This window comes from Paramisgurnus dabryanus, chromosome 1 (genome assembly GCF_030506205.2).
Source record: "Paramisgurnus dabryanus chromosome 1, PD_genome_1.1, whole genome shotgun sequence".
Classification (NCBI taxonomy): Eukaryota; Metazoa; Chordata; class Actinopteri; order Cypriniformes; family Cobitidae; genus Paramisgurnus; species Paramisgurnus dabryanus.
In genome coordinates, this window is record NC_133337.1 from 60,121,084 (window position 1) to 60,137,967 (window position 16,884).

At 37.4% G+C, this 16,884-nt stretch overlaps 1 protein-coding gene across 1 annotated transcript; it reads left to right on the forward strand.

The window, feature by feature from the left end:
• The first annotated feature begins 1,172 nt into the window (after positions 1–1,172).
• Positions 1,173–13,278, forward strand: patl2 (PAT1 homolog 2). The gene is made up of 19 exons (XM_065242660.1): positions 1,173–1,261; positions 1,665–1,815; positions 2,341–2,606; positions 2,717–2,782; positions 2,868–2,921; positions 2,996–3,151; positions 3,939–4,016; positions 4,120–4,265; positions 5,484–5,558; positions 5,662–5,782; positions 7,144–7,264; positions 9,245–9,342; positions 9,421–9,474; positions 9,567–9,709; positions 9,807–9,963; positions 10,043–10,183; positions 10,259–10,356; positions 12,199–12,339; positions 12,698–13,278. The coding sequence occupies exons 1-19, from the start codon at positions 1,241–1,243 to the stop codon at positions 12,729–12,731; spliced, it is 2,121 nt and encodes a 706-aa protein (XP_065098732.1). The 5' UTR covers positions 1,173–1,240; the 3' UTR covers positions 12,732–13,278.
• Positions 13,279–16,884: the final 3,606 nt, after the last annotated feature.

Below are 16,884 nucleotides of genomic sequence, written 5' to 3' on the forward strand. Positions count from 1 at the left end.
TCGGGTTTTGAGCCATTAGGCGCCCCCTGCGGAATTGATTAATATCTCATTTGAAGCATAGTCGTTATATCTCTTGAATATTTCCTATGCTATGCTTGTTATGACTTTTGATAAACAGAAATTTATTTATTTAACATTCCTGTTACCCCACTTCTTTTTATTATATAATGTCATGTACAAACAGCATAAGAATTTAGACTACAAGGATTAGGTGTACAACAAATGTAAACATAAACTAATCAAATAATTAAAATAATACAGAAAAAAAATTAAATTGCCTGGAATGTAAACCATTCTTCTATGGTGAATGTCCCCTCATTTGTAAATAACGCCCCTGGTAACCTTATCAGAGTATGGTCTTCCTAATTAATAATCTTAAATTAATATTTCACGTCTACCTTTTAGCCAATCGATGACCATGTGGTCTTAGTCAAGTAACTTATTAAATATTCAGGAGCTAATCTAGTACAGGACAACCAAATCCTTTCACTTGGACCAAATTTCAGAAACGCCACAGTTAAATAACCACTAGATGGAGCTCTAGGATTAAACGTTGCCAATTAAGTCCTCTCAACATTATTCCGTTTATACATTATTACAAGACATTTCTAGTGATAGGTTTGGCTATAATTGTAAAGATCACGGTTAAGAAAATGTCAACAAATATAGTGGAAAAAATGTAGGTGGACAGCTAGAAAATGAGTACTTAACTAAATTACCTGGCAAGTAATTTCTTTATTCGTATTATTATTATTATCATCATTAACAGTAGTACTAGTAGTAGTAGTTACATTAATAATAATTATAATAATTATTACTATTATTATTATGCAGTAAGTGGTCTTGCTTATTAAATAATATGTGTCATTATAAATCATATTTATATGTATTTTTAAAATTGTTTGTTTTAAAACGTGAAGCAAATGGCATTGTTCACCAAGCTTGATAGAATTCTTAACGTTTTCGGACATGCAAAACATTGAACTCAATAACCATAATGAGTTATTTGAGTGACTGATATGAATTAAAATCTCCACTGTTATTAATATAAAATAAACAAGAAAATGTCGCCATCGACCCCTTCCTGTTTGTGTGTTTAGAGCACGCCTTCACGCGCGCAGGTGTGTCCATTTACAAACGCTAATAAGCCCCTGTCATGCAGCACGTGGCGCTGTAGACGCTAACGTTTGTGGAAGCGTGACGAAATATTTCATGAAATAGTGAAATAGACTATATTTAAATGGGTGATTCCGAACAGCCCGTAAGTAAATTAGGAAATGTAGTGTGCAATTGGTGTGTTACAGATGTATAGTATGTTTACACGTGCACACTTAATGTTTTTTCATATACATTATTTTATTTTGCTGATGTGAGGTTTACAGAGTTTGAGTAGGTGACATGACTTTTTTAAAAGTGCAAATATTCCTTTTTTGTCATTAAGAGAACCCAGGAAAATCCAAAAACCCATTTATTCTATTGAACAAATTTGACCCCGTGGGTTCTCCGAGGTTAAAATGTAGTTTTAGACATAAGGCATCATATCCCACTGCAGTTATTAACTTGATTGTCATGTCAACTGCCCCTACAATACATTTACAGTTGGTGAGTTTAATAATTGTTTGCATAATTAGTTGTGAATCAGTTGGTTTCTCTCTTAAACTCAGGAGAAAACGGGGGAATCTGTTCCTGATGCTGTTTGGCCAGAGAATGGAGATCAGTGGAGTGACCGAGGAGATGAGGAATCTGGGCTGTTACAGGAGATGGCAGAAGAGGATGAAGAGATTGATTTCTACAACGAGGAGACGTTTGGCTTAGGTTTAGCACTTTTTTACATGCCGATTTGACACATTTTATTGGAGTCTAGTTTTTATTGACAGTCTGATGAAATTAAATTATTTTAAAATAAGTGAACTTTGTCAATATCATTGTGTTTGATTATAAATGTTTTTTTTACAAAAAACTTTATAAAAAATGAAAAAAAAAATGATAGGTTTGATGTGTAGTCAAAATAGTATTTCACGAGTTCGCATGTAATCAATAGGAAATGAGGGCTCCGAGCTCGGAAATTAAGCCCGAATCCAGAGTGCCCCCCAACTGGGATAGATTTCCTAGCTGAGAGCGAGGCAATGGGGTGGAGGAGGGATGCTTGTCAAACTTTGATGCATTGTTTAATACAGTCATCATAAAATGATGCTTTAAGTGTGGCCCACTGTTCTTTAGAAGCTCAAGTATGCATTAGTAAGAGCTTGAGAGTCTAAAGATCACAATATTTAAAAAAATGTGCCAATAGAATGTCGCTATATGTTTTTAATCTTTTTAAACATGCAAAATTTGTCTCAGATGCCAACGTTGAAGATCCAGAGGCTGACCCTACAGATATTCTTCTGTTGTGTGGTGACGACAGCAGCTCTCCAACACTGCAGTCATCACCTCCACCACCTCCCAGCTCTCCTACCCCTCAAAGTTCCCCTTCACCCTCCAGATCCGGACCTACCGTTCAGTCCCATTTTTCAACAAGCCGGTCTCAGAGAGGAAGAGTCAGTCGTGGGCAGTTATTTGATGACCCAGCTGTGGTGAAGACTGTGGAGGGTCGCCCCAGCCTGAAGGTTCACTTGATTGTTCTGATGCTTGATTACATGAATATTTTGTATCCGCTTTGTTTTTTCCTTTCTCATGTTTGGAACTTTTTATTTCCATTGCCTGGATGTTATCCCAGAGTATTGATAGCGCCATTGTGGATTGTAGCCTCAGCGCCTACTGGGAGGACCTTAATTCAAATACAGTGTGTAGTCAACCGTATTATGCAATTATTATTAATTTATATTTTTATTTGGCCTATGTAATTTTTGCAACCTTCTTTATTGTAGTGGATGATTTCACCTTTGCAGCCCAACAGACCATCTGCGTCATCGATACTTCAGGTGCAACATTTAGGCATGTGTCTTTTGCAACTGTACAATGTATCTTTAAGTTTACCATTTTCCTTTTTATTCAGGACCAGGCAATTGTTGGCGTGATTGACAGATCAGCCCATGGCAGGGTCCCACCCGTTTCTCCAAACTTCATGTCTCCTCTTCGGCCTTTTTCCACTTGTCGGGGCAGGAGAGGCCAACCTTATGTTGGGTCCTTCAACCAGAGATGTCGTTATGAGGTAGTGCCTTCACTTTTTTTCGCAGGTGTCCTGCAATCACGAGCGTGAAGCCTACCTAAAACGTTATTCACTTTGCGTCAGTGCACACACACCAGCGGGCACACACACCAGCGGGCACACTGGTGCAGAGCGAGACGTTCAGCCTATTTGCCCCGGACGGCCCCGGTCCAATTTAGATCCTGGCTGTGAATGTGTAATATTAATTTCTCAGATAAAGCACTTTATATGTAGCCTGGCTCCGCCCTACGTGCTTCCGCTTAATTTTCATTTCGCTTCAGCAGAACGTCTGGGACTGCTCTTTAGAGTTTCGTTTTCTCCTGCAAAAATCTGCAAGTCCAATCAGCGAACAGAGGGGGGTGGTTAAAAATGATGACGTTGAGGTCGTGCGTCAGTTTGAGTTGTAGTTCAGTACTGGCAGCGGAGAAAGACGTGAGAAAAGCTATTCGGTCCGTTGTTGCAAAGCTGCCGAAAATATACAGAAGTTAAAGCCGGAGCAAGAACCAGGTTTGCTAAGTTTTGTTGGTCTGATTATTCGTACTTGTTGTTTCCATCCGGTTTCGGCGCATGATATACGTCACGACCACACGTTAGCGACTGCGTATGGCAGATCCTGAGTGACTCTGCGCAGATCCAATAGTTTTAAACTTCAACAGAGGACCCTCCTTAACGGAAGTAACGCTTTGCAATGGAGCGTGGCCAGACTCTCTGTACAAATGAAACGTACGAGAGTCTGGTTGGACCAGGCTACTTTATATGTAGTTATATGCTTGTTCTTTTCTTTGTCAAGGCACCATTAAGTCCCATGATGCCTAGCTCTCCTTTCCGTCCCCAAAGGCTTTTTACACCACAACAACATTACAACCAGGTGACCTCTCCTTTTATTTATTCAATTTGGTTACCTTAACAATTTCTAAAGGTTTCTTATGTTGCTTTTTCATATGGATTTTATTTGTTTGACTTTTTTATAGCCAGGAGGTTTCCTTTCACCTTCCCGTCCTCGTATTTCTACCCCCATGCCCCTCACTCCCAAACTCATGCATCTGCGATTCGGAACAGACTCTCCCAGGCCTGCTCCGTTCTATAGCCCATCCCCTAATATTATGCAGGGCTTTAGGTTTGTTATCTACTTTTTTTTTTCTTGATCTGCTTGTGATCTTCTGTCTTGGGTGACTTGTGTAAATGGTTTAACTTTTCAGGAGACCACTTTTCAATCAATTTTAAATCTGTTAGTAGCTTAAAATCCAGAAGTAAACAAGCAGACCATTTCATTTTAAAGGCAAATCCTGGAGCTGAAATTGGACATGTAAAACCATCTCTGAATAATTTTTGCACATCATAAAGCCACATACCTTCCTTCAGCGGTATCAGAGAACAGTTCATCATATATCGTTAATGCATTCTTTGGCACCTTTAAGTAAATTGTGTTCGCTATTATTGTCTAGTGGCTTGTGCTTATATTAGGACTGTCAATAGATTAAAATATTAATAATATTTTTTAGATTTATCACATGATTGTCACGAGTTAACTCGCAATTAATCACACATTTTAACCTGTTTGAAGTAGATTGAGTCAGCAAAGTTAATTTTGAGATCAATCCAAAATTACCACAAAAATGACCACATCCATACCTTAAAATCACAGATAAAACTAATAGATTTGGCACACACTAAGTCATAAGCAATATCAATATGTTAAACTTTTATTGTTCTATATGTACATCTACTGTATAATGCAAGGATCTAATATAATGTGCGCGTCTCCCTCTCTAACATCCAAACACTAGCAGGTGCCGGAATCCAAGAATACAACTAAATAAGACAAAAAAAGGAATCCGCACACTGAACTCACCAAAAACTATATTGATTTATATAATGTTACACATCAGATATTTTAATAGTTGGGTTTGTCCATATTTAAACCAACTATGGATTGAAAAAAAACAAAGATTTTCTTTAGATGGAATGACAATTTCAGTGCACTAGAATGATTTTACAATTGAAGATCCCTTAAAATTCCTAACTCTCTGATCAGTGCCCTGATTACTGAACAAGTGAGGTGATTGAGACGCACCCTGTATTAAGATTGTGAAAGAAAGTTATTCTCTGAATCCACAGAAGTTTCTAGGGTGGAGATTAGATTTGTGATGAGAACTATGACTTTATAATGAAGGCTGTCTTTTATTTTATGTGTTTTGATTTCTGGGGAGCACGCACCGTGATAAAATGTAGCTTAAATGCAGTTAAAGTCATTTTGGATTGAAGCGTGTGCCAAATGCATAAATGTTAAATGTGTGTGTTTCTACTTTTTATTATTGTTCTTTCTCACTTTTAGACCTCCAGGTCCTGTTGCTCAGTTCCACCCCCAGCACAAACGGCTTTTGAGTCAACGAATGCAGAGACCACACAGGTAATGTGTGTGACATTGTCTACGAAAGGAAACAATTGCTTTGATCCTCTTCTTTTTCACGTCCTATAAATGAGGAAGTGTTTAGAGTTCATGTGAATTGCAGGAAGCCAGTGACCTGGGACCCTTATTCCCATTTCATGTCTGATAAAGAGAAGGAATGGATAATCAGATTGCAGATGATCCAACTACAAAGTGAAAATCCGCATGATGATTACTATTATCAGGTATCACCAGGCCTGATTTCTTTAGCCTGATTTAACTCTTTAAAAGATTGTTGAGTACTGGATAGTTATTCTGTATTCCAAAACTGCATACCAGCAGTGTTTTATGTATATGGCCAGTATGGGTAGATCTGCTGTTAGTTATATGCCTTAAATTAAATTAATGACTGAAAGGTCGTTTGCACTATGGGCGATGGCTTTGCATTTTAGTGGGGACACCTTATTTTTATATCAACATTTACACTAACGCTTGTTAAAAGCAATTCGAGGTAGACGTACTGACTCGGAACAATTAGTTAGGAACTCAGTAAAATGTCACAATATGCAATGGACACAGACAAAATGATTATACAACGCTATTTCTGTAACAAGAAATGAATTGTCGGTATTATTCCAATTGGAGCTGTTGTCCTCCATTGCACTGCTAAGAAGAGTCATGTGATTATGGATGGTGTCCCCCTCAGTTGACATCTTTGCCAACATCGCTTGTTTAACTCGCCGCCATTGGCGAGTTATCTCGTCAATTAAGAGAAAACTCTTCCCTATTAATTCGTTTTTTCCGGCAATGCGTATTTCCGCTACACTCTAAAAACAAACGGTGCTATATAGCACCAATAGTGGTTCTTTGCCCGTAATCATAGAAGAACCATTTTTAGTGCCATATAGCACCAGTGAAGCACCCGTGTAGAACCATATAGTGCTATGTAGAACCATATGTGGTGCTATATGGTTCTACACAGGTGCTTCACCGGTGCTATATTGCACTAAAAATGGTTCTTCTATGATTACGAGCAAAGAACCACTTTTGGTGCTATAGCACCGTTTGTATTATATCCATCAAGTGGCGCTCTTGCCCAACTTCTAAAACCCTGAAGCAACCCCTTGGGGCAAACAGTAGGAACTCTATGTATGTTTAGATGATCATCTAAATGTGTCCTTCACAAAAATGCTAATATTTCAGCTTTTTGCTCAAAATTTGGTGATGTGAAATGAAGGTAGGATGAAATGTTTTGTTTTAAAGCGGAGGGTCTGTTCTTTCATTTTTTGTTTATGTATTTTGTTAAAGTGTATATATTTAAAGAACATTTTCTGGAAGGCATTAAACTTTTGTGAAAATCAACGGCAACTTTAAAAAAAAAACTCTTGCGGGAAAGATTTAATGATATTACAACACGTCTTGACAGGAATATCCAATCTTTCAGCTTTTTAAAATCTTTTTGTGCTAAAACATTTGTTTTTCTCTCTAAGAACATGGCCACATAAGCTGGTATGATGTTAAATGTAATATTTTAGTTTTTTAATGTTGTAAATGTTCATTCTGATATTGTTGAAATTTGACTTGTCAAGCATGATTGTGACTGCAGGAATACTATCAGAGGATGGAGGCAAAACTAGCTGAGGAGGAGATGCTGGGCGACCGGTTAAAGAAGGAACCACCTAAACTCACAACCCCATATGTTACTAAACCTGATCTGTACATCCCAGGTCTGACACACAAAGCAACTAGAATGACTTAAGTTAACTAAGTTAAACCATTACAGTATGTATAGTTGGCAGTGTTTTGTTGTTCTCCTAGACATTCTGTTGACCACTAACACTAAACCTAAATGCCAATTACTGGAACTCCCAAGTATTAAGCCCTGGTAATGATCCTCGCCTATACTGGCATTTCAGAAAACATCCACACTATGCACAATCATTACTGAATATGCACTAATATAAACATAATCTAAGTGGAGTAGTAGTAGGGGTGGAGTTGGATTGGAATAAGGCTACGTTTACATTTTTCATTTTAAAACTCCAAAATTGTATCGCAAGTACAATTTGTCACTCTAAACAACAAACAAACATTGTGACGCAACAGAAAAAAATTCCAAGCATAGCACAGGGTTCATCCACCAAACAGGAAGCGGTGATGTTTGACAAGTCGTTTTTTGAAATGAGCGTATGCGTAAGAACAGCCCCCCCCCCTCCTTTCTAGGAATGCCTCCCAAAACTCGTGCACGAGTATTGAAACACGAGTGTTTGTTAACCATCGGCATATGCTGTGTGTCGTGTCAGTGGATTCATTATGTGAAATGATATGATAATAAACACATAAGACGTAACGTTAGCTCAGTCGACGCTACTCCCATTTCAAATAGCATGTGGTCACTGCCTTAGAACTACAGTACAGAGGTGTGTGTGTGTGTGTGTGTGTGTGTGTGTGTGTGTGTTCCATTATATGTTAAAAACCAGTGTTCTGTCCCTTAGGCTGATGGTATTCCAAAAAGAATTCCAAGGTTGGCAGGTCTGTACACCATACACTCTCAGAAATAAAGGTACAAAGTTGTTACTAGGTCAGTACCCTTTCAAAAAGGTACACCTTTGTACTCAAAAGTTGCATATTAGTACTTCAAAGGTACATATTGGCAGTTTTAAGATACATGTTTGTACCTAAATGGTACATATTAGGGCCTTTTTTAAAGAGTACTACCCCAGTGACAGCTTTGTACCTTTTATTTTTGACAGCGTACACGTATCTTTTGACCCTCATTAATGGAGATTTGTAAATACTGCGATATTTTATTTCGAAAACTGGGGTTGCGTTACAGTGTAGTCTACCCTAACAGATACTTTTGTAAATTAAGGCATGGCTGCCCACTTTAACTTCCTGATTTAACTTATTGATAATTGCGTATCCCTCCCTGATTCATTGAATCTCTATCGAAAGATTCAACAAGTTGCTGAAAGATGACAATGACCATCACAACAATGGTGTGAGCAATAACATTGAGTCAGAACTGCAAGCTTTGCCGTTTCAGCTGTTCAATTCCTAATTTTAAGCACTTTTTGTGCTTATTCGTTTATTAACAAACACCCAAAATCAAGTAGTATGATACATGTTTTCGCCACTAATCAAAACATATGTGACCGCTGGCTTTAACATGACAGCGTGTCGTTTTTATTCTGTTAAAATACACCAGGGGCTCCATTATGAAATTCAGTACAAATGGATGAAAGATTAACAACTTTTGTGCAGTTAAACTGAATTTTATAACACTGCTGGTGCCTACATGAGCAAGAGGCATGCTGGTATTTGAGCAGTAAGTTTTTTTTTTTTTTACACTTGTTCGTGCATGCCCAATGTGCATTAATGGTCATGTTTCAGGTGTTTACAGTCATAGATGTTGTAAACCGAGATCTTCTCTGAAGTGCAAGTATAGGAGGATCAATTTTGTTTTAAAAACCAGTGTTAAAATAAAAACACAAAGTTAAACTTGGCCTAAGTTGACCTAATTTTAAAGTTCAAGTCTGTTGGGGGACGATCACAAAATGTTAGTGGATGTTAAGCAACCAGTCTACTAACTCTTATAAATCTCCAATATGAGTGAGTTGACACATAAGTGCAACATTCTTTTAGACTTTCTGATGCCTATAAGGGACCATCAAAAAGTTACTTTTGTAAATCTTGTGTCCCTACAGTTGTGCACATTGAAGGTTCATTAGGACAGGTCGCAGTGTCAACATGTTTCTCTCCAAGACGAGCAATCGATGCGGTTCATGCGCACACACCTGATGAGGTAAGGTCTTCTTTGCTGTTTTTGGCTGAGCCAAAGTATTTTGTATTTATTGGATAACACGCTTTACCTTTGGGACAGGAGCACAAAGACACTAGGCAGCAAAGGTTGGAAGTGTTGAGCACCCTTGAAAAGGTATGTACTGATAAGTGCCTGATCTGCAATCAGACTTTTGGGTGCATACATGTTTCCTCTTTTAGTATGCCTTAACAACACTCTCCGTGCAGTTGTTTATAGTTTTGTTAGAGGTGGAAGAAGCAGAGAAGCGAAAGGCAACTGTATCCAACAAAGAGGAAGAAAGAAGATTAATTCAGAACACACAGAGGAAGGTGGAGCAGATCTACGGCCGGCTACGCTGCCCTACTTTCTCGTAGGATGAACCACACGTTACTTTTCACACACAACCAGTTTTCCAGGTACTGATCCAACATTAGATTGTTATGTTATGACTTATTCTCTCTCTCCAGGGAGTCAGGAGAAGAGTTTCTTTCTTGCCTACTTATTTCTAAAGGAAAGAAAATGTTGGCGAGACTCCTTCCCTTTCTGTCTCATGATGATGCTTTAAATATTCTCGGCGTTGTGACCAAACACCTGCCGGTGTTAATGAGCAGAGATACAGATGAGGTCTGAAACAAATATTTTTGTATTTTAGCAATAATTGCTTACAAATCTACAATTTCAGTCGCATTCTGGCTCTTCGCAGGACCTGCCGGTTTTGTATCCGTCTTTCCGGACTGTGATAAGTAGACTGACTTTCAGTCAGCTAATCAGAATTTTGAAAGATTTTACTACATCACTGCCTGACTCGAAAGATACACGGTTAACACTGGCCTGCCAAAACAAGGTGTGCTTTAACATGCAATTTACATTTTATGAGCAGTTTGCAATGGTTTTAATTTCTTAATCTTTTTGTTTGCAGTTTGGTCTGACCTTGCTGTATGCTTTGCTATCACAAGGAGAAAGGCTTTTGTCTTCTGACCTTCCCATGGAGCCCAGTATTGGAGATTTTGAATCCTGGTATATGAAAGTGCATTTAAAAATGGTTATTTAAAGTGACACCATGTAATTTTTCAACCTTCATAATACATTTTCAAGACCCTTGTGATAGTACATCGACTTTAAATAGGTTGAATGACATGTCTACCATAGCCTGCCGGGGTCTGTATCACTTTTACTCGTATTTTAAAACTTAGGGTTTGTGGTAGTAACCAGAGCACAAAAAAAAACTACAAAATTCGACTGCTTTACGGCATACGTCACTTCCTCCACACAATTTGTTTTTAACGTGAATTTTGCTGGAGGCTACTTAAGGAGTGTAGAGAGCAGTTTCTATTATGTGACTCTGTGGCACAGTCTTTAGTGTCACGGACCTATGACACGGGCGACCCGGGTTCGATTCCCCTTTAAGGCAATTTTTTATATAAACTGTTGATTCATACATAAATGCGATGTTCTTTATAAATTACGGCGATTATATTGCATATAGTTCCCTGTATTCAGATGCTGTGTTCACGTATTTACCTTTCTTTTTACTGTGTCTATGATATTTACATTACAATCCAGGATGCTATAGCACTCAAACTTGCTCACAGTGTAAAACCAAACCCTATTCATTCACCAATCAGATCCGAGCGTTTCTCTCTTCTCTCTTCCTCATTTGCTGCGTTCCGCTGTCACTCGCGTGACGTATTACAAAGCGGCAGACCTAAACGCATCGGTTTACTTGGATTTGGAGCGATTTTCACACAAAAAAGAGGAATAACGAGCGCCATTGCGGAAAATCCTGGTGGCGAGGGAGAGAGAGAGGATGCAACAATATTTGTTTGGAAAAAGGCAAGGAAATACGTCTGGTCGTTTCTGAATTGGAAGGCTGCAGCCTCCGGAGGTCAAATATGCAGGCTTCACACGTCATCAAGCCTGGGTTATTAAGGTAAACTGAGCATTACATTCGCAAGTCATAAGCATACTGCAACAATTTACGATTAACTAAGTATAATAGTCAACTTTGTAATTGTTAATATTGTGAAATAAGACAGTCTTGATGACGTATTAGAAATACGACATCCGGAGGCTGCAACCTTCAGATTGAGAAATGGCTTCTGCCACGACGAGTTCCTCATCAGAAAGTTGTAACATGACTGCGTTTCTCCCTGTTGTCTCAAAATGTTGATCGTTTAGCATTTTAAATGTTTAGTTTTTAGTTTAGTTTTAAGGTTGGCCAGTTCCTTTCCTTTGCGACAGTGCTGCGGCGCTTGTGGGCTCTAGGGGCGCTAGAAGTGAAAAATACGTGTCTAGCACCCCCTAGTGGCCAAAAGTTTCATGGTGTCCCTTTAAGAATCTTAAAATTTGGGGTAAAATTTATCCAACTGTTGGGTTTGTCCGTATTTGTCCCAACTGTTGGGTTTGTCCATATTTGACCCAACTATGGATTATAGGTGTGGTAGATGGTACAATGCAGTTAACACCAGCAAAGGGAGAGAATGTTGTGTAATATTTTATCTTATTACACGGCTCTTTTAAATGCTAAGTTCTGATTGGTCAGTCGTGACGTTCCAAGGTTTGTTCTTTTTGGATAAATACTCTAAAAATGGCTGTTATTTTTGACCCATAATGGTTATATATTGGACAGAACACAGGCTGGGTTAAAAATTGACCCAATGCTGGGTTATTTGAACCAAACTTCTGGGTTATTATACCCCATGGTTGTATAACGCCAACCCAACATTGGGGCATTTTTAACCCAGCACGTGTTGGAGTCTGGATCAGGGTTGTAGACCACTAGGGGTCCCCACTTTAAAAAAAACCTGGTTTAAATCCTCTTAGCCTTTAATTCAAAGGGTTTTATTTTTTCCTCTTAAGGACAGACACAGTATTCCATGTAGCCCGGCAACTATCCCAGACAACACTTGTCGAACCCCTTCTTCTACCCCCCAACCTGCTAACGCTCTTCTGTAGGTATTTGGACAAGCGGACCGTTCATCAACTCAAGAGCAATATGGAGTAAGTCCACAGTCTTTAAAAGCTTTTAATGCCAATGTTGTTATTGATTTACGTTGTTATTTTAGAAAATGTAAAAATTAAAATGTGAGGACTTTTTATTGTACAGTTTTTGTTTAAAATTAAACATTTTCCTTCGGGTATCATTTGTCTTTAGCATGGTGCAAAAAATTGAGCAGCTCAGACACAAAAGCCTCTAAATGCCACCTCTGTCAAAAATGAGATCTTAACCAAACTGAATTATACTGTACATTCATCAAATACTTACTGTAAACTTCAAATCTGCTTAATCCCAGAATTAGGCCATTTAGAAATACTGGTTTGTTGGCAAAATCCATTGAGTTAATATTTCCTTCTGCAGATCTGCTACAGGTTATCTGGCTGTAGCATCATAATGGTGACCACTGACCCCATGACCTCGCTACATTGACCTGAAATGCAGGGCTGGATCTCTGCACAGAAGACGCCCAATCAAGCTTTATCTCTATTCATTATCCTCAAACCTTATTATGTTTACTCATTTTTAACCTGTATTTAAACATCAGTCCTTCCGTTAAGGTTTACCTTGCACACTGAGCCCTTTGGACGTTTTTCATTCATTAAATTAGCAAAAAAATGGCAAATGTTTAGTTGTAAATAATAACCATATGAAGCATTACAAGAAGTGTGTGGATAAAGCTGATCACATTGGATTTGTGGTCTGCAGGTATTACAGAGCGGGTTGCTGGGGTTGCACTAAAGGTGTTGGGTTTAATTTAAAATTACAGTATAAAAAATCTTTGTTATAAAAGTTTAACTATGTATTTAATGTTTTGGGTGCTAATTTCAAGTGTAAATTTGTGATGGATATTTGCAGTATATAGTTTCCTTTTGTCATTTTTTTCCCCATTTAAAGTAACCCATGTTAAACCTGTATTTTCACTGTCTCACAGCACTTGCAAATAAGAAAAATAAATAAAAATCTGTAAAAGGAATTGGATGTTTTGTAACTTAATCTTTTGTCCAGATGAAAGATTAGTCATTTTATTTTTGGATTTGTGTTTTATAGCCAGCTAACAAAGTTGTAATTGTCAATTTGGAAATACAGTCATCATAGTTATAAGATGTCAAGCATGACATGCAGTACATAAATGCCAGTTTGCTAAAAACCTAAACTCCCACACTTGATCTCTAAGTGGTGTTAAAATCGTTGACTTTCATAAAGTGAGACCTAAAAGTGGCAAATGCAATTTATTCGCATTGTGAGAGTGCATTTGAGGCATATTACCAGAAACTATGAAAATTACTTTTTATATATATTTGTTCCCTTACAATAAGGCACTAGATTGATCTTTAAAACATTTACTCTCATGAATCTCTCTCAATGTAAAACCGTTATTGGTAACATGCTATAGCTTAGTGGTAGAGCATTGCATTAGCAGAGCAAATGGTCATGGGTATGAACCTAGAGAACACACATGCTGATAAAAAATGTATACCTTGAAAGGAATGCGAGTCTCTTTAAATAAAAGCTTCTGCAAAATGCATAAATGTACAGTTAAATATAACCAAAATAAAGAATTTCATTAAATCACCCTCAAGTTGTATTAGTTCCTAAATTGTGTTGCATATGAGCAAGACATCCCAGCAAACAATTTTGGGGCTAATAGACGTCTAGTAGCCGTCTAAACACCCCTCTGACGTCTAGGCTAAAACAAGGCTTATTTTGGGCTGTCAGTGAAAATCTAGTAGACGTCTATCATAGCCCAAGAATAGACTAGCCGTTAAATAGACGGCTATTAAATGACTACACGTGTGTGTCTAATAAACAACAAAAGAATGGCTAAAGTATTATTTTTAATCCATTAAAAAAGGTTCTCATAAACATGCAATTTATTACAAAAAATATTGTTAATACAATAGAAATTCAGATAAGACAAAATTATAAGAAAAACTACTTTTAACAAAAAGAATAAAAACAGTAACAAAATAAAAGCATAAATAACAAAATACAATTTTAAAAAGGAAATAACATCTAAACATTAACAAACTATCTTCAGTTCACTTCAACTTATTAATTGTACCAATTTCTATACCCCCCCATCCTCCCTGGTGCCTGTTTGAAATGCCCCCCATTGCATTTTTTACTTCCAGTTCTGTTCCTGCTGGGAAGTTGTTCAACACAGCATCTGCCAAATATGAAAAGAATGCATGAGACAAGTATTTTTGCTTTGTAGTAAATGTGATAGTCATTCTCTTTGGAAAAAGTCATATATAAATATTGACAGGTCAACAACAGTAATCATAGTGTTCTCATTACTATAAACACAAGTGCATGTTTCTCTGCGTGTGTTTAAGCCTCTTTTGCTAGTTCCAAAATGTCATTAAAGGCAGGGTATCTGATTTTGATCCAGAAACATTTTAGTTATGCTGGTTGAAAGTCTCCTCAAGTCTTGATAGCAATCACTAAGTTGTCTAAATGTGTATTTTTATACATTTGTGTCATCTGTAAAAGGCGTAGGACCAAAAAACAATCATTGAACCCCGAACGAATGCAATAATTGGACGTGGGCATGGGCCAGTTACCGGTTTCAAGGTATACCGAGATTTTCAGAGTCAAGGTTTTAAAAACCACAAAAATTTTCTGTGATACCATTTTCAATGTATGAACTGTGTTTACACAAAGTGAATTAAATCATGTAATTGAATTCATGTTTACATTTACAATTGAAAGAATATTATCATTTAAAGGCTTTATTTTTACCTGGCATAAACATTGTTTGTTGCTTGAAAATAAAATGTATTGTGTCCAGTTGAAAAGTTGATGTTTTAAATTTTTTGCCCCTCTTCTGTGAACGTGTTTTGCATGCCACTTCACACCCTGTTCACGCTCTGTAAAAATAGGGAGAATCAAATAAACTTTCCTGCTGAATTGACACAGGAGCTACAAAACGAAAGACATTTTGAAACAACAAAAAAACATCTGGATGAGCAAAGAGCAAAAACCCAAATTAACATTGGTAAGTTCACTGCTTTTCTGCAAGATGGAAACAGCTACAGGTCTGAAAGGGTTGTTGCAGTGTTTCTTTTGTAAAGGTAGGTATGCAGTGTGCTTCTGTTTTGATGGATTCAGATTGTATTTTAATGAAACGTGTTGCTTATGTAGTTTGTGTTCCTTTACGAATTAGTGTAATGATATTTATCTTTTCAAATTTCTAAACGTGCTGCATTTAATTCGGATTAAAAACAGTTGTTTATGTTGGTTATTTTGGTAATGTTATTCACTTTGTCAGTCTTACTGGTTAATGAGATAGGAGTGTGCTTCTGGTTGATGCGTGTAGGCTAAAGTTAGTATTTTTCAAAATCAAATACCCTGCCCTTTAAGATGCCAAGCATAAAATATTCACAATACAATCTTATGGACATAAAACCTGTCAAATGTCTAAAAATAAAACATCTAAACAATATTTTATGGGTGAGTTAACTGATATCGGCAAAGAGTAATTGAATCTGGGGCTTTTAATATTTAGAAAATATTAAGGCAGTACCGGACTGTCGTCAATTACTCCTCACATAGCCCAATGTCATATTAAAAGTACTATTTTGTGAAACACCATTCATCCTAAAACTACATACAAACACACTTGCCTTTAATAACTGAGAACTGATGTTTTTTTCAAATGCTTGCTTCTGCAGTGGACCACCACCATTCATGTTGAAATTAATGAATTTTAGTGAACTCTAAAATACAAAAGACAACGTCGTTAACAGTTGCAGACTGACATATTTTTTTTATTTTTTTGTGACCACATGAAAGACTGTGTTGACACCACAATGTCTGATTAATATTGCATGTTTATAGAATTTAACTGTCCAGCATTCTTCCGGCACGGTCTCTCAAGTTTCTCCCTCCAGTTTCGCACAGCTTTGACACCTGAATAGCACATGCCTATGTCAGTAATTGTACAGTATTGTATGCTTAAGTGTACAACTGTTTACCAACCTTAAAGGTTAATGCCCACTGACCTGCAAGTTTTCCCTCACTAACACAATAAAACTCTTTTTTTCCAACAGACTGAAGGCCTGTGAGTTAAATCCATATGGAGAAATAGCTTTCCCACAGAATCTATCTCTGCATGCATAATTGTAAAGCACAACTGCCTACATTACTGTAAGCAACACAGTAATAACTTAGCTAAGTTACTGCTGTTACTAAAAAGCAGCCTACAAATCAACCCAGTATCACGAAATTGCGTGACTATTTCACGCATGGACCAGCGTGACAATGTCACGCTTTGCCGCGTTTGAGCGTGAGCATGTCACGCTTTCTGTTTGTGTCACTGTCACGTATTGGTTACTCAACTTTTTTGTCCTAATTTCTTACCATTGTCGCTTCGGTTTAGGGTTAGATTTACATAAAATGACACCCTTACCTAAACAATCTAACCCCAACGTCAGGTGACAATTGGTTAAAGTTTAGAAAATATAAAAGAATAAGTATTGTATCTTTTTTTTATAAACCAATACTTAAAGTGACAAATACTTAAAGTGACATATAACACAAGCACC